Source organism: Oscarella lobularis, chromosome 1 (genome assembly GCF_947507565.1).
Source record: "Oscarella lobularis chromosome 1, ooOscLobu1.1, whole genome shotgun sequence".
NCBI lineage: Eukaryota > Metazoa > Porifera > Homoscleromorpha > Homosclerophorida > Oscarellidae > Oscarella > Oscarella lobularis.
Genome location: NC_089175.1, coordinates 2,489,576 through 2,510,941, shown reverse-complemented (window position 1 = coordinate 2,510,941; position 21,366 = coordinate 2,489,576). Strand labels below are relative to the sequence as shown.

Here is a 21,366-nt window from a genome sequence, read left to right as displayed (position 1 = left end):
TGTGCGACTCGAAAACGAGGCCATTTGCGTCGGTACATGCAGTAAGACACCGAATAAGTAGCTGCTTATTGTTATTCATGATGATCCATTTTCGCCGAAATAGAACCGAGTCTAATCAGCCGGCAGATCGGCGCCGCCGCCTTTCGGTAAGCCACGCCCTAATCAGACTTGCGGGACCCTATAAGGGGAGTGACGCGCAGACGTCGTCTCGCACTTCGATCCCACTCCGCTCGGACGCCGCTTGCACCTTTCGGATCGCGCAGAAAGTTTCAGTATCCTCCTGTCGTTGTCCTGTCATCGGTAGGTGAGCCGCGGGAGAAAAAAAACGGAGCGAAGCTTCGATCGCCTAACGCCGATCTCTCTATCGTAGGATATTGCGAAGGAGCGTTTCTGAACAATTTCTACTTGACGTCTGACGAAGTTACGAGGTTTGGTTTGTGTGGCATGATCCCATTGTTCCAAATGCCCTAGAGGAATCATCCACTTTGCATCGTTCCCCTAATTGCGCTGAAAGGTCGTGTGGCTTCGCATGAATGTGCATGGTTGTTCGGTGCCCGTCGAAGTGTCTCGACATTATTTTACGATACGGCGCGAGGCGTCGAAACGTCGACGTTTCGCACGTGCCGCGCTCGTCGAGTTCACACGAAGTCGTGCTCGCGCGCGCGCCCAACGTTCTAGACCCCGTTCGTTGGCGCCGGTGGCCGAGCGTCTCTTTTCCTGCGAACGCGTTCTCCTTTGCGTCGTGTGCGACATTAGCATTTTAGTGTTACCTATCAACGTACGGGACCGTCGTTTTCCCAGACCGCGAGCGCACCGGGTCGCGTGTCCCGACTGTCACCAATTAGGATGATGAGGAACTGTTGACAGTCGGAGCCCTCCCCGACGTTTATTATGGTTAGACGGTCGAGACAGTCGAGACCCGATGCGTGGTACGAGCCTCGAGCAGGGTGGCCTTCCTATTTGTTGGCTAAATCGAATTCAAGCATGCTAACGGATAGGCGTAGCAAAGAGCACTTTTCGACTTTTAGTAGTTGTTTAGCTATTAGACCTCTTTCGATTCCGAGTAGTCGATGTTTACTTTGACGTGTCGTTCTCGTAGACTCCGCCTCTTCCAGTCATGAAGCCTCTCCTCCTCCTCCTCCTCTCCCTACTCCTCGTCGCGACGACGAACGCGCGACGACGCATCGCGACGAACAATCCGATCACGGTGAATCGCGGTCGCTCGGTCTTTCTCAGTCCCGCCGATCTCGAAATCGAATTCGAAGTCGGCGATCGATGCGAAGTGCGCATCCTTCGCAACAATCCGCTCGAACAGACGATCGGCTTTATGACGCCCGATCGATTCCCGTGCGACTTCGCGCCGAACACCGTCCAGTACATTCATCTCGGTTCGCTCGACGTGGACGCCGATCGCGTTTCGGCGCAAGCGGTCATCAATAGCGCAACGGAAACGATCGTCATCCCGTTCGTCATGATCGTCGACGTCGCCTTCGTTCAACTCGAAATCGTCACGAACATTCGCCCGCTCGAAGTGCCGCGACCCGGCGGCACGTCCGATCCGATCGACGGCACGAAACTGACGTTCACCTACGACGACACCCTTCAAACGTGTCACGTGACTTTGCTGAGTAGCGCCGACGGTTTGCCGCGCTACGGCGAATTGACCAATGCCGAAGGTCACGTGGCCCAGCAGGACTGCGCCGACTTTCTCGCGCTCGGCATTCGCTACGTGCACACGAAGCCGCCGTCGCCGAATCGCGATCACGTTCCCATGGTCGTCGAGTTGCGCGACATCGCGACGGGCGCAATCACGAAGAAGGAATTCTTTCAGATGCTCGTTCGCATTCAGAACGGACTTCCGAATACGGTTCCCGTGCGATCGTTCGACGCCGTTTTTCTACTCGAAGTGCACCAGTACATCGCGACGGCGATCACGCGCAGCGTAGTCGGCGCCGAAGACGCCGAAACGCCGGCCGGACAATTGATATTTAATATTACGTCGGGTTTCGGCGAAGGCGAGGGTTATCTGTTCAGCACCGACGATCGGAATCAGGCGTTGACGTCGTTTCGTCAGCAGGACGTTTTCGATTTGAAAATCGGCTATTCGCCGCCGAAAGAGGATTCCGATCAGAGACGATTGATCGAGATCAAATTGCAGATCGTCGACAGCGAAGGCGCGAAATCGAACGAAATCTCCTTTCTGATTATCGTGAATCCGAAGAACACTCTCGCGCCGATACCCACGCGAAATCGCGGCTTGATGTTGTACGAGGGTGAGAGACGCGCAATCACGCGCAAATATCTCGTCATATCCGACGAAGACAACGTCGAGGACGTCACGCTGACGTTCCTATTCGGACCCCATCACGGATCGGTGTATCGGCTCGTCGGCGGCGTCAAAGTCCCCGTCAAGACGTTCACGATGAACGATCTGAAGAACGGCGTCATCTGGTACGAACACGACGGCACCGACACGAATTTCGACAACGTCGTTCTTCGCGCGTCGGACGGCACGCACGACGTCGACTTTCTCTTTCCCATCGTCGTCGTATCGGTCGACGACGAGAGTCCCGTTCTTCTGACGAACACGGGCATCGTTATGAACGAAGGCGAACAAGTGCCGATCACTGAGTTCGTTCTGAGCGCATCTGATATCGATTCGGACGACTCCTCCATTCGTTTCGTCGTCACGACGTTGCCCAGACATGGTCGACTCGTCATCCAGCAAACCGATCGACCGGATAACGTGACCGGTTACTCGTTCGACGGTATCTACTACACGAAAGTCGTCACGACGTCGTTCACGTGGCAAGACGTCATCGACGGAAAACTCTTCTATTTCCACGACGGCAGCGAAACGAACAGCGACTCGTTCTCCTTTACGCTCGAAGACGGCGAAGGAAATCAATCGCCCATACAAACGTTCCTCTTCAAGATCAATAGCGTCGACGACGCGGCACCGGCACCAGTCGTCGGCAAACCGTTTGCAATTACAGTTCACGAAAAAGTTCGCACTCCGATCACCGGTGGCGTCGTTTTGTTCACCGACGTCGATTCGGATGACGACCTGTTGACTTACGTCATAATAGGCGGCGGGCCCCAGTGGGTTTCTCCGGGCGATTCCGGCGATCCGGGCCGACTCGTCGCGTGCGATAATCCCAGTCAAACGTTGACGACGTTCACGCAGCGAATGCTTCGCTATTCCAAGGTGTGCTACGAGCCGCCGAGAGAAGTGGGAACCGAAATCAAATACGTTCGCTTCTTCTTCACCGTCGTCGATCCGCTTGGACACAACGTGACGAGACGAAATATCACGATAACCGTCCTGCCCGTCGACGACGAAAAATCCACCGTCATCGTGCCGACGATTCCGCTCAAAGAAGGCACGTCCGTCGTCATCGATCGCACGTTCGTGCACGTGACGGACGGCGACTCGAGACGCGATCAAATCTTCTTTACTATTGTATCTATACCTGAAAACGGGTTCGTGAGTCGTGGCGGCGTTCCGCTCAAAGTCGGCGACAATTTCACGATGGCCGACATCGACGGCGGACTGATCATCTACCGGCACAGCGGTTCGGAAACGACCGACGACATTTTCCGCGTCATTCAAACGGACGGCACGAATACGAACGAAGTTCCCATTCGAATCACCGTCGTCGCCGTCGACGACACGGCACCGCAGCTATTGTACGCGAATCCGATAACGGTCGAAGAGAACGGCATATCGGTGATCACGGCGGAAATCATCAGAGCGACGGACGTCGACAGCGACGACTTGACGCTTCGCTTCGTCGTCGTTCGTCCGCCGACGAAGGGAGAAATTCGCGTGGGCGGCGTCGCGGCGATGAGTTTTCTTCAAGAGGACGTGGCGAACGGTCGCGTGATGTACGTTCACACGGACGGCGAGATAGGACTTTTTATGGATACGGATAGCTTCGTTTTGGACATAGCCGATCAAACGGCTAACGTTACGGGTCGAAACATTACGGGTGGAAACGTTCTCCGAGGCGTCTTCATGCTTGTGTCTATATTACCCGTTGATGACCAAGCGCCCATACCGAGTTTTACGCCCGGATTCGTTGTCGTCGAAAACGGTCGATCGCAGATAACGTTTTTGAATTTCTCCGTTAGCGACGTCGATTCGGAAGTCGGCGGGATCGTCTGTCGTATTACCGTGACGCCCGAAGAGGGATTCGTCGAGAACATCGCTCCCAAGCCGGGCGGCGAAAAGAGTCAGGCGAATAAGCCGATTAGCGTCTTCACCTATCAGGACATACTCGACGGGAATATCTTCTACGTGCAAAATCAAAAAGTCGGCGAATCCGTCGAGGCGACGTCCGATCGTTTCGCGTTGACGTGCGGCGACGAGGAGGGCAACGAAGCGCCGCAGATCGACTTCGACGTCGACGTCCAGCCGAAAAACGACGAAAAACCCGAGCTCTTCATACGAGAATTCGTCGTCGACGAAGGCGGCGATCTCGTCATCGATCGAACGATATTGAACGCTCAAGACGCCGACGTTCCGTCGCAGACGTTGACGTTCATCATCACGAAGCAACCGCAACACGGCGAAATCGTCGAACAAGTGCCGCAGGGCAGCGTCAAAGTGACGCGCTTCACGTTGGATCAAATCGACGGCGCTTCGAATATCATCTACACGCACGACGGCTCGGAGACGACGGAGGATTCGTTTAGTATCACGCTTACTGACGGCGAAAACGAGGTGATCGGCGTCGTGACGGTCACCGTCAATCCCGTCGACGACGAGTCGCCGCGACTCAAGACGAATCGCGGCGTTCGCGTCGACGTTCTCGGCGGCACGACGGTCGTCGACAAGCGTATTTTGTCGGCGACGGATTTGGATACGGACGATACGACGATTCTGTATATTCTTCGTCAGTTGCCGCGCATTGGATATCTGCAGATTTTCGTCAACGGCGCTTGGCGCAATACGACGCTCGCGCAGAATTTCACGCAACGGCAAATCAACGATAATCACGTTCGGTTCGTGAGCAACGGCAAGGAAGGCGGTCTGGATCGATTCCGCTTTGATTTGTCCGACGGTCGTAACGTGCACTTCGATCGCGAAGTCGTCATCAATGTTCAACCGGTCGACAATACGCCGCCCAAGGTGACGACGCGAATGCTGACTGTGAACGAGAACGGATTCACCGTCATCACGACGACTCATCTATCGGCGACCGATGATAATTCGAACGATAAGGACTTGTCCTTTATGCTGCTCACGCCGCCCGAGTACGGTCACTTGGAGAACACCGATAGTCCAGGCGTTCCAATCAGTTCGTTCACTCAACTCCAATTGGCTGGGAATAAAATTCGCTACGTGCACACCGATTCCGGCGAGAATAGCGTCGATCGATTCGAAGTGAGAGTCAGCGACGGCACGAACGACGTCATACGAAGTCTCATGGTGAGAATCGCGCCGGGCGACGACGAGTTGCCCGTGCTCGAGAATCGCGGACTTCGTCTCGACGAAGGCGCGACGAAAGTCATAACGCCGTACGAATTGAACGTCGAGGACTCGGACGCCGGCACGGACGACAAGAAGCTCGTCTACGTCGTCAAACGACGACCGATGCACGGACGACTTCTCCGAAAGGGACGCGTCGTCGTACAGCGATTCAATCAGCACGACATCGATAACGGTCACATCAGCTACGAACACGACGGTTCCGATACGACGAGCGACGATTTTCTCTTCACTGTCAGCGACTCGGTTCACGATCAATTCATCGCGCTGCCTGATCAACGACCGACGAGAACGGCGCAGACTTTCAAAATCACTATTAATCCGATTGAAGACGCGAGACCCGAGCTGCAGGTCGTGAATCCCATTCGGCAATTGTACACGGGCGGCTCGATGAATAATTTGTTTCCTGTCAATATGATTGGGTCGTGTCTTAGCAGCGGGAATCTTCGAGCGACCGATCAGGATAGCGATGACGGCACTTTGGAGTACTGGGTGGAAGAGGTGCCTCAGCACGGCTACTTTGCTGATATAGACAACGCCAGTCAGCCGTTGTTGCACTTCACCCAAGGGCAGGTGAACGAAGGAAAAGTCTGCTATATTCTAAAAGACGTCGACGCCGTTGCCATGGGTGGCGACTCCTTCATTTTCAAGATCATGGACGCGGGACGCAACGCGTTGATTAATCAGAGATTCACTCTCACGTGGGCGATTCTGTCGATGGAGAAGTCCCAGTATACGGTGAACGAAAACGCGAAGCACTTGACGGTGACCGTCATACGACAGGGCGATCTAAACCAGCCGGCGTTCGTGAAAATCGCCGTCGCATCGGGAACGGCGACGAAGGGAGTCGACTTCAAAGGTCACATGTCGAGTCAATTGTATTTCGCCGTCGGCGCGAGAAAGGCGACGTATACTATTCGAATTTTGAACGATAAGGAGTACGAGAAGTCGGAGGACTTTACTGTCCAACTAAGCGATCCGGTCAAGGCGATCCTTCGAAATCCGTCATCGTCTGTCGTCACCATCGTCGATCCCGAAGACGAACCGTCCTTCACGTTCGGCGAAGCGACGTATCGAGTCGAAGAAGACGTCGGCGTCCTGCGAATTCCGATCACGAGAACGGGCGACACGAGCAAAGAGTCGATGGTCACGTGCACGACGACGCCGGGCACGGCGACGGGAACCGTTCCGTCGACCGTGCTGTCGTTCTCCGACTACATCACGCGTCCGGCAAGTCAGGGAAGCGCGATCATGTTCGAATACGGCGACGAGACGAAGTATTGCGAGATTACGATCGTCGAGGACACGCAGAACGAAGACGACGAGGATTTCACCGTTTCATTGGTGAATCCCATGGGCGGTAAGACGGGAGCCGTCACCGAAACGAAGGTGACGATCGTGAAGGACGAAAGCGACGGTATATATTCAATATGTAGTATAGTATACGACGATTCTCATCTTGTCTTCTTTTAGTTCCCGTTTTCCACTTTGAATTCGAAGAGTATCGTGTCAACGAAAGCGACGGCTACGTGTCGGTGAAGATTATTCGCGAAGGAGTCGATTTGTCGCAGATGGCCAGCGTGCAATTCGTCACCGCCGTCTCGAAGCCGAAATCGGCTCTATCCGGCATTGACTACATTCCCAAATCCGAAATGGTCGAATTTGCACCAGGCGTTCAATCGAAGACGATTCGCGTGGCGATATTGGACGACACCGGTAATCCGGTTCTGGAAGGTCCGGAGACGTTCGAAGTGCTCCTTCGCATGCCAATGCACGCCGTTCTCGGCTCCGTGTCGCGCGCAACGATCACAATCGACGACTCGACGTTGGACATACCAACAATGCATTTCAAGCAGAGAACGATCACGGTCAACGAAGAAGACGGAACGATAAACGTCGTCATCGTGCGAACGGGCGACTTGAGCAATACGGCGACGGTTCGCTGCGTCACGCGTCAATCGAGCGCTCAAGTGATGATGGACTACGCCGAACGACCGAACACGGACGCGTCGATCGTCACGTTCGCTCCGGGCGAGCGCGAGAAAATGTGCACCGTTCAGCTGATGGACGACGGCGTCGAGGAGAAGGAGGAGATGTTCGAGTTGGTCCTGCTTCAGCCGCAAAGTCCCGACGCCGGTGGCGCGAAAGTCGACCGGCCGACCTTCATTCGAATCGTCGTCAAGGATCAGGACAAATCGTCGGTCGGTTTCGAGAATACGCGCTATCGCGTTCGAGAGCCAGCGCAGAATAACATGAGCTACGTTATCGTGCCCGTCGTGCGCACGGGCGATACGACAAAGACGTCGATTTTCGTCGTTTACACGCAAGACGTTTCGGCCATCGCCAACATAGACTATGAACCGTTTTCCAGAGTCGTCCAATTCGGCTTCAACGTCTCGCGCGTTCCCCTTCGCATCGGCATACTCGGCGACGGCGTTCGCGAAGCGGGCAAAACGTTCAAAATCATCATCGAACCGGACCAGAACGGCCACGCCGATTTGATCAATTCGCGAGCGACGATCTTCATTGACGATTACGGCAGCGGTCCGCGAAAACCGAACAACGACGGCACTCAGGCGGTGCCCGACGCCGTGCCCGTTTTCCCGGCGGCACCCGAAGTCGTATCGCTTCAGGACTACGATTCGACGGAGACGGCGTCCGAAGAGCCGTCGGCCGGCTATCCGCTCGTCTGCGTGACGTCGTGCAATCCGAAATATTCCGACTACGCGACGACGAGCGTTCACTGCGCCGGCGTCAACGACAGCATGACGTACTACTACTGGGAGGTGGCGAACGGCAACGGCGATTTGGGGCGCATCACGCTCGCCACGTTCATGACGTCGGTGAATTCGATAACGCTCGATAGCATCTATTTCCGATCGGGAAGTCGAGTTCGCTGCACGTCCGTGCCGAGAACCGGCGTCTCCGAAGGTCCCTCGCAGACGAGCGACGTCGTGACGATCGGCCCTGGAGACGAATTCTGCCCGCGTTTCAACGACGAAGAAGTCGGCGCCGAACCGTATTCGACTCGATTCGAGTATCTCGGACCGGACGACGTCGATCATCCGAACATGGTTAAAGTGACGGTGAGAATTCAGCACACGAACGGTCTCATACCCGTCATATCGACGCGATCGCTCGAGAGCTCGAGTCAACTCATCGGCCAGACGGCACTTCGATCGACTCTTCACACGTGCTCGAATCTTCTCCAGCCGCAGGAGCTCGTCACGCGAAGCGGATTCAGTTCGACGGCGACGGGAAATGAAATGGCGCTCGGCAACGTCGCGCCGTATCAATACAGCGCGACGCTGCGATCCGAACCGACGCTGCGCTTCTATCGCAATCTCGACTTGGACAAGTGCATGTGGACGTTTGTCGGCTATTACACGATGGACGAACTGGTGACGACGTGCGGCGGCGAAGTCGATCGCGAGCCGACCGTGCGCGACAATTCCAAGTCTCATTTGACCGTGCGCGTTCCGCTTCACGTCGGATTCTACTACGTTTCGCGGGGTCAAGCGAATCAGGTGAGTAGCTTCATTTCGTCCGAGACGAAATTGCGTATGTCGTTCGTCTACGACACGCAAGTGCTGTGGGAGAATGGCCTGTCGAGTTCGACGCAGCAGCTGGAGACGTCCGGAACGATGTATCCGAAGCGAATCTATATATCGGAAACGGGTCAACTCGTCGTCGAATTTAGCACGGTCGCCGATTTTCGCGGTCAGTTCGTCGCCGACGGTTCGGTCGTCGTCTCGACGCGATATCCGAGTCGGCAGTTCGACTTGACGTTGGTGAGCAGCGATTCGACGGTCGAAAACGCCGAGCAGACGTGGCGCTTCACGTCGACGCTGTCCCACAGCGATTATTCGGACACGTACGAAGTCCACTTGGTTCCGTGCATCGTCGCTCCGGGGGTCGGCTATACGAATCCACTCCAATGCCAACCCGCCGATCAGATCACGCTCGACATGCCGCTGCGCTTCCAACAGACGACGGCGCCCGTCAAAGCCGAGTATACGCTCGGCACGCAGTTCTTCGTCTTGAATAAGCGCTCCGCTTGGCTCATGGAAGCGACCGCCGATTTTGGCGCCGAAATGGATCAGACGTTCAGCGAGGATTCGATCATTTACGGACGCGTTCAAGTCGATCCCGCTCAGCGTATTGGCGATTCGTATAATTTGAAGGTCGAGCAGGTGTATGTTTGCTCGGGCAAGAACGGCTATTCGGCCTCGTTTGATCCGGCCTCGAGTAATTTCGGCTGCCTCTCCAATCCCTCCAATCTGCTCTTCTCCTACAAGATACTGGTAAGAAGCGAATAAAAGCGATATCTTCTTTTTGTCTATTTTTTTTCTTGTAGGATCGACGTGATCCTGGCTCAGTCGTTCAGGGCATGGGCTCCGTGCCGTTCAACGCACAATTTGCGACGGACCCCGTTATTACCAGCGACAGCAACGTCGACGGATTCAGTTTTTCAGCTGCTCCTCTCTACACGGTACACGCGGAAACGGCCCCCTTTGTATTTAGGAGACTAATTTTGTCTATCTCTTAGACCGGTGCCAATAGCAACGTCTACGTCCACGCTTTGTACTCCATCGGCCGCGGCGATCGTCGTCGTCGCGCCATCGTCCACGCCGTTTCGAAACGAGCCGACGAAGTGTTCCAGTTGAAAGACGACGAAGGCACAGGCATGCAGATACTTCGTCTCGAGGCGAGGAACACATACGAAAGGGTCGACGCAAACACGCCCGAAGGTCCCAACAACGCCGTCGTGCCGAACGAGCCGAGCAATAAGTCCTCTTCCTCGCTGATACCGATCATTGCCGGTGTCGTCGGCGGAATCGTCATCGTGGCCATTATCGCCGTTGCCGTCGTCTTTTCGCGCAGGAGAAGAAATTCTTTTGACGTCACTGGCAAAGGCGACGCTCCCCCGCCGCCGGCGCAGAAGGCCGAGTGCGACGACAACGATAATACGGAAGTATAATAGGAAGATCTACGAAGGGACACGATATTTCGGAGGGGACGGACGCCGCGCATTGCTACTTATACGATTAGTACTTGTGTTTGAGTGAGTGTAGTGTTCACTTTAGTAGTCGCTACGTTCTGTTATTGCATTTCAATAAAAATTATCAACTACAAGCGGGGAGTACTCGGAGAGACACATGCCAAAAAATCGTCAATTGATTGATTTACTTCCGTGTGCTTAGTTCATATCAACCTTTCACATCCAACACGATGTGGCGACTTTCTCTAGCGATTCTCCTGCTCGCTTCGGCCGCTACAGCAGCGAAAAAGAGCTCAGGAGCTAAAAAAGACGTAAGCGAAGACGTTCTTCGAACGCGAGGGCTCCACTTTCGCTTCCCAGACGTCGAAAATCGACGCGAAAGTTCGCCAACTCGTCGACTGGAACAATCGCAAGGCGATCATTCGCCTCAACGGCGACAAATTTCGCGAATACGTGAAAAATCCGCCGCGCAACTACTCGATAATCGTCATGCTGACGGCGCTGCAGCCCCAACGCCAATGCCAAATCTGCAAGCAGGCCGACGACGAATATTCGATCGTCGCGAATTCGTGGCGATTTTCGGGCAGCTATTCGCCGCGTCTCTTCTTCGCCATGGTCGATTTCGACGAGGGCCCCGACGTCTTTCAAGCTGTATGTCGAATTTTTTGAAAAATTGCGAAATTTTATTTTTTGGCGATTTTTTAGCTGAAACTTAACAGTGCTCCCATGTTTATACATTTTCCGGCGAAAGGCAAGAACAAGCGGCAAGACACGATGGACCTCCAAAGGCATCTATTTTTAATTAATTAATTAATTTTAAATGATTTTTCGTATAGAGTTGGTTTTTCTGCTGATGCCATTGCTAAGTTTGTAGCAGAGAGAACGGGAATTCAGGTAAATGCATAATTAAATAATATTGGCTGTTGGAATACTTTGTCTGTATTTTTATATATGCATATGTATTTTTTTAGATTACAGTTGTGAGACCTCCCAACTACACTGTACCTCTCCTTATCCTTCTCGCTCTTGGCGTCATCGGACTTCTTGCCTATTTTACTCGCATTGACATGTCGTTTCTCTACAATACTACCAATTGGGGATACATTGCTTTGGTAATAAGGAGAGAGCGGGCGGAGGCTTCCTTTTGCTACTTTGTTTTCTGTATCTAGTGCGTCATCTTTGCTATGAGCTCGGGACAAATGTGGAATCAGATTCGCGGGCCTCCGTTTGCGCATCGTGATCCCAATAGTGGGCAAACCGTAAGGGCAACCAAAAAGACTATGTCTAATATTAATTTTTTCTTTTTTTCCAGGTTTATATTCACAGTAGCAGTCAATTTCAATTCGTTGCAGAGAGCTACATCATCATGGCACTCCGTAAGAAAAAAAACGATTCAACAGTTTCCGTGTGTGATGATATACTTTTTTAGATGCGGGAATTTCTTTGGGTTGGATATTCCTCACGGAAGTATCACCACAAGCGAGAGACGGAAGAACAAAGAAAAGTAAGAAAAAAAGATAAATAATTTGCTATTGATTCCTATACATTTATTTTGCGCTCAGTCACGTCTATGGTCGGCTTGCTACTCGTCGTGGGCGTGTTCAGCGTTCTCTTGGCCATTTTTCGAAGCAAATATGGGGGATACCCGTATAGGTACAACAGCGGATTACAATAGAAATATTCAATAAGCAAATGCTTCCTATTCTAGGTTTCTTCTTTGATGGAAAGTAGGAAACTCATTGTTGTAGTCGTCGAAACAGTGGAAGTGTGCGTGCATCTGATATTATTATTATTAGAACGACGCCAAAACGTACTAACTCATCGCAGGGTTAAGTAAGTAAGCGACTTCATTTCGTCTCTCGATTCCATCCCCACGACATTCATTACTAATTCCATATGAGCAAACTAAAAGACAAAACAATTTAGACTTCATCTTTGGGGGCAGATGTTGATACAGATTGCGGTTCGCGATTAATTTTTTACTGGAACCTATTCCCCTTCCCACGCCAGTTGCCTTTCCTCCCACTTGTTTTGTTCCCCCAAGGGACGCCTAGGGGTGAGAAACGAGTGGGAAGAAACAGACCCCCAAGCGATGCTGGAGGCGCGAGAGCAGACTACAGACAATATTGTGGTGGGTGGGAGGGAGGAAGAGAGGGAGAATCGAATCTTTCTAAAGGCATATATGCCATCTCTCACTCTCAACCAATAGCTCAGAGTTCTGTTTTACATGGTATATGGCGTGGAACCCATATAACTTTTTGGAACTCGTATGAGCAAAGGAGTTTCTGAAACTTCTTTGTTCACTTTTTTCATCTGGGATTGAGAAGGGGGTCATAATACATGCCTTCGCCAAAGAAGGGTTCTACTGTTTTGAAAGCTTCTACGATGCACATTCGTGTTATTGTATTAGTATTTGGCGAATCGGTGTGGTATTTAGCGTGCTAGTGTTTTCAGATCGGATCTCTTTAGGGATCTATCATCGTGCCCAAGCCCAAATAAGACTCTTTACCTTGACCATGATACCGGAGGTAGGTTTGGATCTGTTTGGCCTCTGCGGATGCCTATGGAAAGAGAGAAAAATAGCTCGTGCGCAGCGTCTCCAATTTTGAGGGGGCTCACCTAAGTAAAGTATCATGGGAATGAATCCCCAGTGTACGATAGTCTTAATGGCTCCGACGACGTTATAGATTCGTTGCTTTTTGACAGGATCGAGATCCATTTCTACTTGCGTGACGTAAAACAAAGCGCGCTAAGATTTCGACCTGAAAATCACGATGGCCAGCTTTCAGGCACCGACGAACGTTTTGCAAGCGTTGAGTACCGATTGCCAAAAGCTATTGACCGAATACGACAGAATGCAATCGTTGCGCTTCTCGGATTTCGCGAAAGTGTGGTCGAACATGAACTTTGGCATTCTTCTGCTGTACGTAGCAAACATTTTCCGTCTCGAAGACCTGAGAAGGAATCTTTTTTCTTAGGTGCAGCGCGGTGAGAAAACAGAAGAAAAGAATCGGGGTAAATTAATTAGTTAATTCACTGCGTGATGACGTCATCACGATCGATGATATTTCTTTTTAGACAGTCGACGCTTTGTTGCAAATTTTCCTCGGATTCTTCTCGCCCAAGTCGGAGCACGAACTTCCGGTTCGAGTCGGAGCTGTTTACGCTCTCTATAGCATTTACGGCACTCAGCCAATACGGGCAGAAACAAAAGTGATAAAAATGAAAAATACTCTCTAAATAATAGGAGATAAATCAATGTGTAGATTAGAGTCACAGAGTCCCTAAGACTTGCATTGGATTCTTTTCGAGATCGAATGCACGCAGAGACGGTCAGCAAATAAACTGCATACTTTTTATTTAATTATTTGCGTTTATTTTAGCACTATGACGTCGAATACGTTCTGAGAGTTTTGCACTTGAAGCGAGCGTATTATTACACCTTCACACCTTCTGAGGTCAGAAAATTATTTGTTATTATTAATTTTTAGTGGTGACGTGTTTCCCGTCAGTTGACACTGGGAAGTCAAATCCCTTCATCTGGAATAGTCAATCGCGATACACTAACCTCTATTTTGTGTACGGATCACAACATAGCCGATGCAATTATAAATCCTCTTCTAAAGGCATGATGGTCTCAATATAAATAATGTATTTGTGGCGTAGAATATTTTTTTTGTAGTCGTTGCCCTTGTGTGGAGACGAGTATGAGAAAGCGAAAGAGGCGTTTCTTCTTGATGGTCGCACTCATCTCACTCCAGCTCTTTCTGTTGCAAATGCGAGTCTTCCAGCTGACGTAGAGAAGTTCGGCTATTATATTCTGCCTGTTGAATAGTGTCAAAATTCGACGTTCTTTGATTTAGGTTGGTTAGAGAACATTCAAAGACAGCTGAAACACTCGAAGAGGTCAAATCAATAAATTAATTAATTAATCTTTATTTTAACGGTGATTTTGTTTTTTTTAGGAAAAGGAGAAACGTTTGCATGTGAAAGAAGATGATGAGAGCGACAGTGAGTTCTCTGACAACGACGACTCTGTGCGTTCTAATCCAAGAAAACCCTGTGTTTGTGACAAACGGAGTTTTTAGAGCCAAACTGATGAGAAGTCTTCTGTTCTTTCGCGACGTCAAGAAATAAGAAATCGGGCATATTGGTTGCGTGCTGGAAAGGTTTGTGAGATTGAGAGGGAAAGGTAATACAGCACGCGTAACGTTGCATCGTTGTAGAAACGACAAAGAGAAGCTGCTACAATTTCTGCAACAGCTGGTCGTTCAGATGAAAAAGAGAAAGGTTCTATTGATAATGATTCGGATGAGGACTACGTTCCAAAAAATGTTTCAAAATAATTAATAATATTAAACTATTCGTGTAAGTGTAAGGCAAATGGCGTCATCTTTTCAATTAATAATACATCCGGGATTCGGATTGTAGCGCGCGCTTAATTATTCGTTCGGCGGCCAAAGAATCAGCTGAATTTCCATCGACGATTTACGCTCAATAAGTAAATTCTTGCACATTAGAATTGGTATAGGATTTACACAATATCGTCTCTGTTTTTCGTCGGTTCGCCGGCGCTGTTTTTCCGCGACGTGAAATATTTGAATTCTTTTCGGTGGAAAGAGAACGAGTCAAAGAGCAGCGGCGGTGAAATTGGAGTGATTCTTCGGTCTTCTAAGTAACGGAGAAACAAGAATGGAATGGTCACGTGATATTTTAATTGGATCTCAAAAGCACAATTACAATTTCAAACATTCAAGTGAGTTCTTTGCACCCCATCCCCCCACTACAACTAATTGATTGTCTTTTGTTTCACATGCACCATGATCAAATCGTCCCTCATTCATTGATGGCAGGACGGAGTTTCAAACACGCATGCGTCGTAGTTAGGGTTACTCCCCGCCTTCGAATGTTCTCCGAAAGCGCTGAATTTACCTTATCTAGCCTCTGGCAAGCGCATTTTCTTTGGCGAAAATGCTCAAATATGGCATTGCTTCACTGAAACGAAAGCGCATCGGGCGGGGACCCTCTTACAAATAGTATCGTCTACAACTTCCCATTTTTGTCGCCGAGCTTTCCGAAAACGCCAGTAGTATAAATAAAAGGCAGTATTCTTTGGCTTTGAAGCTAAAAAGACGCTGTTTTTACCTAACATATTTCGGCAAAATTCGAAACATCGTGGGTCGTTAGGCGCGATTGAGGCACGATTCAGCCCATTTTCGAGCGCATTTACAAATCCCTACGATTTTTTAAATTTTTGAAGCTATTTATAGAGAAAACGTGCGGTTCCTAGTGCGTTCAGCGGTCCTAAAACTTTCAAACCGCTTTTTCTCGAATGACGTCCCCCCTCAACTAAAAATACGTCAGGGCTAAAATCAAAGCTTATTCATTGAAGCTTCGATCTGCCAAATCTCAAGCTTAGCCAATTCGAACTCATCTTAGCCGAGCCATTTTTCTTTCACGGGGTCTCGATAGAACGATAAATGTTTACTTCATTGGCTGATTTAAGGCGCGTGCGCGAAAAGGGCTACGTCATTGGCTCTCCGCCCATTGTTACGCACTAGTACTCGTACATGCGCATTTGAAACTCCGTCCTGCCTTCATTGATGGCAATGGAAGCCAATCCCCGGATAATTCATCATACAATTCAACACAATTGCTCTTCCAATCTCCTCCTGTTGCGACAAGTTTTCCATTCCATGAGGACAATTGACACTCGTAATTTGTAGTTGGATTGATATCAATCCACTTTTGTTCCTTCATCAAAAAACATTCAACTGAATTCCCCGCCCCCTCTCCTCCTCCAACAAACATTTTATCATCAATCACAGCCAATGAACACTCATACCGTCCATTCTTCATTTTCTTTATTGGTTCCCATTCTCCCTTTTTAATATCAAAACAATCAACTCGATCACTCCTCCACCCTCCCACAAGATAAATGTTCCCATTGTGTCCAATTGCTGATCTGTGATCGAGTTGATATTCATGTGGTATTTCAGTTAATAATTCCAAATCTCTCGTTTCACTTTTCCATTCATAAATTCTCTTGCATTCTCCATGGAAACCGCCCCCCTCCATGACATATCCTTTCCCTTCACATTCAAAGACACTCCCTATGAGAATACCCAGGTCATGCTTCTCTCCCTTCCACGCTCCCTCCTTCAACTGAAACATTCTCTTCCTCCAACCAACATGTATCGTTCCATTGATTTCAGCCACACATCCAAATGGCCAACACCAATCAATGGGCATGTTTGGTTCGAATTGTTTCCATTTGAGATGACCCCCATCCCATCGTCCAATCTAAAAATATCCAATTCTCAATCCTATTGATATCAACCACATAAAATAACCTTATTTCTTAATCCAATATTAGTCAATTCCGATTTCGCACGCTTCTTCTCCAGTTCGGCAACCTTCCGCTTCAATTGTTTATTCTCCTCTTCTCCCGCCGCCGACGATCTTGTCTCTCTTCCTGACAATTTCCAAAAATTAATCACGAAAATCGCTTCTTCGTTCCCCGTTCGCTTACCAAGCACCTCGGCGACATCTTTCTGTCCTTCGGTCTCTCGCACAATCGTCACAAATTGATCGTAAGATTTCTTTCCCTTTCGCGGCAAAATATCGCTGAGTAGCGCGCGAGATTTCTCTTCTCTCGACGTCATCGAGCGAGCGCGAGAATATTCCTCTTTGGTGACGAGTTTCGTGCGAAAGAGACGATCGAGGAAAGAGTCGGGATCGAGAGCTCGGACGAGATCGTCGAATTGATCTCGGACAATCGATTCCCATCGTTTGTCGATTAGTGAAGACATTTGGACAAGAGTAGAGGCGGCGAGTAAGAACGACGGCGGCGGCGGCTGTGCGAAGAATGAGGGTGGTCCGGGGAAAACGAATATTTATGTAAGGTGGGCGCACGGTTCGGGGAAAATCCCCACAAGAGTCCCTTGTAACAAAAACTCTTGAGATTACATTGGTTTTTGGGTTTGGAACTGAAATGCACAATTTTTGACGTTCATGATTAGCGAAATTAGGCCATAGAACCAGGGGAAACGCAGGGAGAACAACAATGAGATGGGGATCGTTGCACGTGACCAATTGCAATTAGGAATTTTAATTAATCAATGACGTCGAATGCGTAGGTGTGCAAGAGGTGTCGTTTTGTTGGCTCACGAGCCGATTTTGGCTTTGGCAGCAAAGCCCTCATAAAGAATTGAGGGGCGTCGTCTTTTTTCCTGAATTTTTTTCGCTCCCACAGCGCACGCTAACCTCGCACGATAATGGACGACATTTTCTATTGCGTTCGTCAAGGAAGCGTCGACGCCGTTCGCAAATGGCTCTACTCGACCGAAAGCGATCCGAATTGCACGTAAGACGTCACAGCGACCCAAAAACCGACTCGCGCGACCCCCTATAAGTATTATAAAATGGTGTTTAGATTGAGGACGATTTTCTGGCTCGTATCAATTTGGGAGACGCCAAGTGGTGCGTTGTGCAGACCCATAAGACCCATTATCCCCAGTGGAGGCCACCCGAGAGTAAGGGAGACCCCTAAACCTCCTCTATGTCATAGTTTTGAGGCAAGGATACAAGCAGAAGAATTCGAATATGAAAATGACTAACGTTTGGAACTACACCGTTATTCTTTTCGAACTTGCGACTGGGAAATTACCTTTTGAAGGGCTTCACCCGGCGCAAGTTGGAATGGAGAGTGAGTTGCAACAATCAGTATCTTTTATTGATTAAATATTTGTTTATTTTTTAGGTTGCTCGCGAGGGAATCGGGCTGGAGATTCCGAGGAGCGTTTCGAAGCAGATTTCTCGACTCACGAGTCTCAGCTTTTCGTTTGTCAAAGGCTTCCTTTGTCCAAGTAATTAAATGAAAAACAGTCTGTAATAAATAGGGGTTAAATCAATGTGTAGATTAGAATCACTGAGTGTCTTAGACTTCTTTTCGAGACCGAATGCACGCAGAAACGGTCAGCGATAACTAATCCTGCATACCTTTAAATAATTATTTGCATTTATTTTAGCACTATGACGTCGAATACGTTCTGAGAGTTTTGCACTTGAAACGAGCTTATTATTACACCTTCACGCCTTTTGAGGTCAGAAAATTATTTGTTATTATTAATTTTTTAGTGATGACTTTTTTTCCGTCAGTTGACACTGGGAAGTCAAATCCCTTCATCTGGAATCGTCAATCGCGATACGCTGACCTCAATTTTGTGTACGGATCACAATATAGCCGATGCAATTATAAATCCTCTTCTAAAGGCATGATGGTCTCAATATAAATAATGCATTTGTGACGTAGAATATTTTTTGTAGTCGTTGCCCTTGTGTGGAGACGAGTACGAGAAAGCGAAAGAGGCGTTTCTTCTTGATGGTCGCACTCATCTCACTCCAGCTCTTTCCGTTGCAAATGCGAGTCTTCCAGCTGACGTAGAGAAGTTCGGCTATTATATTCTGCCTGTTGAATAGTGTCAAAATTCGACGTTCTTTGATTTAGGTTGGTTAGAGAACATTCAAAGACAGCTGAAACACTCGAAGACGTATAATCAATAAATTAATTAATTAATTAATCTTTATTTTAACGGTGATTTTGTTTTTCTAGGAAAAGGAGAAACGTTTGCATGTGAAAGAAGATGATGAGAGCGACAGCGAGTTCTCTGACAACGACGACTCTGTGCGTTCTAATCCAAGGAAACCCTGTGTTTGTGACAAACGGAGTTTTTAGAGCCAAACTGATGAAAAGTCTTCTGTTCTTTCGCGACGTCAAGAAATAAGAAATCGGGCATATTGGTTGCGTGCTGGAAAGGTTTGTGAGATTGAGAGGGAAAGGTAATACAGCACGTGACGTTGCATTGTTGTAGAAACGACAGAGAGAAGCTGCTACTTCTTCAACGACTTCTGCAACGGCTGGTCGTTCAGATGAAAAAGAGAAAGGTTCTAAATTTAATGATAATGATTCGGATGAGGACTACGTTCCAAAAAAGATTTCAAAATAATTAATAATATTAAACTATTCGTGTAAGTGTAAGGCAAATGGCGTCATCTTTTCAATTAATGTTACATCCGGGATTCGGATTGTAGCGCGCGCTTAAGTATTCGTTCGGCGGCCAAAGAGAATCAGCTGAAATTTCCATCGACGATTTACGCTCGATAAGTAAATTCTTGCATATTAGAATTGGTATAGGATTTACACAATATCGTCTCTGTTTTTCGTCGGTTCGCCGGCGCTGTTTTTCCGCGACGTGAAATATTTGAATTCTTTTCGGTGGAAAGAGAACGAGTCAAAGAGCAGCGGCGGTAAAATTGGAGTGATTCGCCGGTCTTCTAAGCAACGGAGAAACAAGAATGGAATGGTCACGTGATATTTTAATTGGATCTCAAAAGCACAACTACAATTTCAAACATTCAAGTGAGTTCAGTGCACCCTCTCCCCCCACTACAACTAATTGATTGTCTTTTGTTTCACATGCACCATGATCAAATCGTCCCTCACTCATTGATGGCAATGGAAGCCAATCCCCGGATAATTCATCATACAATTCAACACAATTGCTACATCCTCCTCCTCCTGTTGCGACAAGTTTTCCATTCAATGAGGACAATTGACACAAGTACTTTGTAGTTGGATTGATATCAATCCACTTTTGTTCCTTCATCAAAAAACATTCAACTGAATTCTCCGCCCACAACCCTCCTCCAACAAACATTTTATCATCAATCACAGCCAATGAACACCAAATCCGTTCATTCTTCATTTTCTTTATTGGTTCCCATTCTCTCTTATTAATATCAAAACAATCAACTCGATCACTCCCCCATTTCCCTCCCACAAGATAAATGCTCCCATTGTGTCCAATTGCTGATCTGTTGATGAGTTGATATTCATGTGGTATTTCAGTTAATAATTCCAAATCTCTCGTTTCACTTTTCCATTCATAAATTCTCTTGCATTCGTCCACAGTGTCCCCGCCCCCCTCCATGACATATCCTTTCCCTTCACATTCAAAGACACTCCCTATGAGAAAACCCAGGTCATGCTTCTCTCCCTTCCACGCTCCCTCCTTCAACTGAAACATTCTATTCTCCCAACCAACATGTATCATTCCATTGATTTCAGCCACACATCCAAGTGGCAAACACCAATAAATGGGCATGTTTGGTTCGAATTGTTTCCATTTGAGATGACCCCCATTCCATCGTCCAATCTAAAAATATCCAATTCTCAATCCTATTTATATCAACCATATAAAATAACCTTATTTCTTAATCCAATATTAGTCAATTCCGATTTCGCACGCTTCTTCTCCGATTCTGCAAGATTTCTCTTCAACTCTTTCCTCTCCTCTTCTCCCGTCGCAGGCGATCTTCCGCGTCTTTCTCCTGAGAATTTTTGCAAGATCAATCACGAAAATCACGTCATTGAAATCGCTCACCTAGCGCCTCGGCGACATCTTCCTGTCCTTCAGTCTCTCGTAGAATCGTCACAAATTGATCGTAAGATTTCTTTCCCTTTCGCGGCAAAATATCGCTGAGTAGCGCGCGAGATTTCTCTTCTCTCGACGGCATCGAGCGAAGACGGGAATATTCTTCTTTGTTGACGAGTTTCTTGCGAAAGAGACGATCGAGGAAAGAGTAAGGATCGAGAACTTGAACGAGATCGTCGAATTGATCTCGGACAATCGATTCCCATCGTTTGTCGATTAGGGAAGACATTTGGACAACAGTAGAGGCGACGAGTAAGAACGACGACGGCGGCGGCTGTGCGAAGAATGAGGGTGGTCCGGGGAAAACGAATATTTATGTAAGGTGGGCGCACGGTTCGGGGAAAATCCCCACAAGAGTCCCTTGTAACCAAAAC

General features: G+C 48.7%; 6 protein-coding genes across 12 annotated transcripts in view; 4 read left to right on the top strand and 2 right to left on the bottom strand.

The window, feature by feature from the left end:
- LOC136194336 (snRNA-activating protein complex subunit 1-like) overlaps nt 1-14,880 on the top strand; it is a 32,926-nt gene extending 18,046 nt beyond the window's left edge. The window contains exons 2-12 of one of the 2 annotated variants that reach the window (XM_065983421.1): nt 13,203-13,419; nt 13,475-13,511; nt 13,575-13,709; nt 13,763-13,828; nt 13,880-13,954; nt 14,009-14,122; nt 14,179-14,300; nt 14,360-14,402; nt 14,462-14,533; nt 14,585-14,665; nt 14,723-14,880. In XM_065983421.1, the coding sequence (XP_065839493.1) occupies nt 13,271-13,419; nt 13,475-13,511; nt 13,575-13,709; nt 13,763-13,828; nt 13,880-13,954; nt 14,009-14,122; nt 14,179-14,300; nt 14,360-14,402; nt 14,462-14,533; nt 14,585-14,665; nt 14,723-14,842 (1,014 nt within the window). In that variant the 5' untranslated portion in view covers nt 13,203-13,270 and the 3' untranslated portion in view covers nt 14,843-14,880. Of the gene's footprint in view, nt 1-13,141; nt 13,420-13,474; nt 13,512-13,574; nt 13,710-13,762; nt 13,829-13,879; nt 13,955-14,008; nt 14,123-14,178; nt 14,301-14,359; nt 14,403-14,461; nt 14,534-14,584; nt 14,666-14,722 lie in introns of those variants that run through there. The other variant, XM_065983429.1, reaches the window with a different exon arrangement.
- Nucleotides 188-10,630, top strand: LOC136194274 (FRAS1-related extracellular matrix protein 2-like). Of its 2 annotated transcripts, none has more exons than XM_065983350.1 (6): nt 188-300; nt 371-428; nt 1,100-6,911; nt 6,968-9,798; nt 9,852-9,986; nt 10,044-10,630. In XM_065983350.1, exons 3-6 carry the CDS (start codon nt 1,118-1,120, stop codon nt 10,473-10,475), a joined length of 9,192 nt encoding a protein of 3,063 aa, XP_065839422.1. In that variant the 5' UTR covers nt 188-300; nt 371-428; nt 1,100-1,117; the 3' UTR covers nt 10,476-10,630. The 2 variants fall into 2 exon arrangements, with proteins under 2 accessions (XP_065839422.1, XP_065839430.1); XM_065983358.1 differs by having other exon boundaries at nt 201-304.
- On the top strand, nt 10,688-12,309 carry LOC136194356 (tumor suppressor candidate 3-like). Its single transcript, XM_065983452.1, has 10 exons — nt 10,688-10,807; nt 10,857-11,147; nt 11,202-11,284; nt 11,333-11,390; nt 11,468-11,608; nt 11,666-11,755; nt 11,809-11,872; nt 11,926-12,000; nt 12,059-12,149; nt 12,205-12,309. The coding sequence occupies exons 1-10, from the start codon at nt 10,727-10,729 to the stop codon at nt 12,215-12,217; spliced, it is 987 nt and encodes a 328-aa protein (XP_065839524.1). The 5' UTR covers nt 10,688-10,726; the 3' UTR covers nt 12,218-12,309.
- Nucleotides 14,881-15,191: 311 nt separating the features above from the next.
- LOC136194317 (uncharacterized) lies at nt 15,192-17,386 on the bottom strand. Its single transcript, XM_065983402.1, has 3 exons — nt 17,029-17,386; nt 16,850-16,971; nt 15,192-16,799 (listed from the first exon to the last, which is right to left on the bottom strand). The coding sequence occupies exons 1-3, from the start codon at nt 17,306-17,308 to the stop codon at nt 16,047-16,049; spliced, it is 1,155 nt and encodes a 384-aa protein (XP_065839474.1). The 5' UTR covers nt 17,309-17,386; the 3' UTR covers nt 15,192-16,046.
- A 278-nt stretch (nt 17,387-17,664) lies between these two features.
- On the top strand, nt 17,665-20,183 carry LOC136194375 (uncharacterized). Of its 5 annotated transcripts, none has more exons than XM_065983470.1 (13): nt 17,665-17,862; nt 17,932-17,978; nt 18,067-18,204; nt 18,259-18,364; nt 18,417-18,472; nt 18,527-18,601; nt 18,657-18,770; nt 18,825-18,946; nt 19,006-19,048; nt 19,111-19,182; nt 19,234-19,314; nt 19,370-19,526; nt 19,590-20,183. In XM_065983470.1, exons 5-12 carry the CDS (start codon nt 18,458-18,460, stop codon nt 19,502-19,504), a joined length of 657 nt encoding a protein of 218 aa, XP_065839542.1. In that variant the 5' UTR covers nt 17,665-17,862; nt 17,932-17,978; nt 18,067-18,204; nt 18,259-18,364; nt 18,417-18,457; the 3' UTR covers nt 19,505-19,526; nt 19,590-20,183. The 5 variants fall into 5 exon arrangements, with proteins under 5 accessions (XP_065839542.1, XP_065839563.1, XP_065839569.1 ...); XM_065983491.1 differs by lacking the exon at nt 19,590-20,183 and having other exon boundaries at nt 18,067-18,116; nt 18,175-18,204; nt 19,370-19,570; XM_065983497.1 differs by lacking the exon at nt 19,590-20,183 and having other exon boundaries at nt 18,259-18,386; nt 18,440-18,472; nt 19,370-19,570.
- Nucleotides 19,839-21,330, bottom strand: LOC136194310 (uncharacterized). The gene is made up of 3 exons (XM_065983390.1): nt 20,942-21,330; nt 20,764-20,888; nt 19,839-20,713 (listed from the first exon to the last, which is right to left on the bottom strand). Exons 1-3 carry the CDS (start codon nt 21,219-21,221, stop codon nt 19,898-19,900), a joined length of 1,221 nt encoding a protein of 406 aa, XP_065839462.1. The 5' UTR covers nt 21,222-21,330; the 3' UTR covers nt 19,839-19,897.
- Nucleotides 21,331-21,366: the final 36 nt, after the last annotated feature.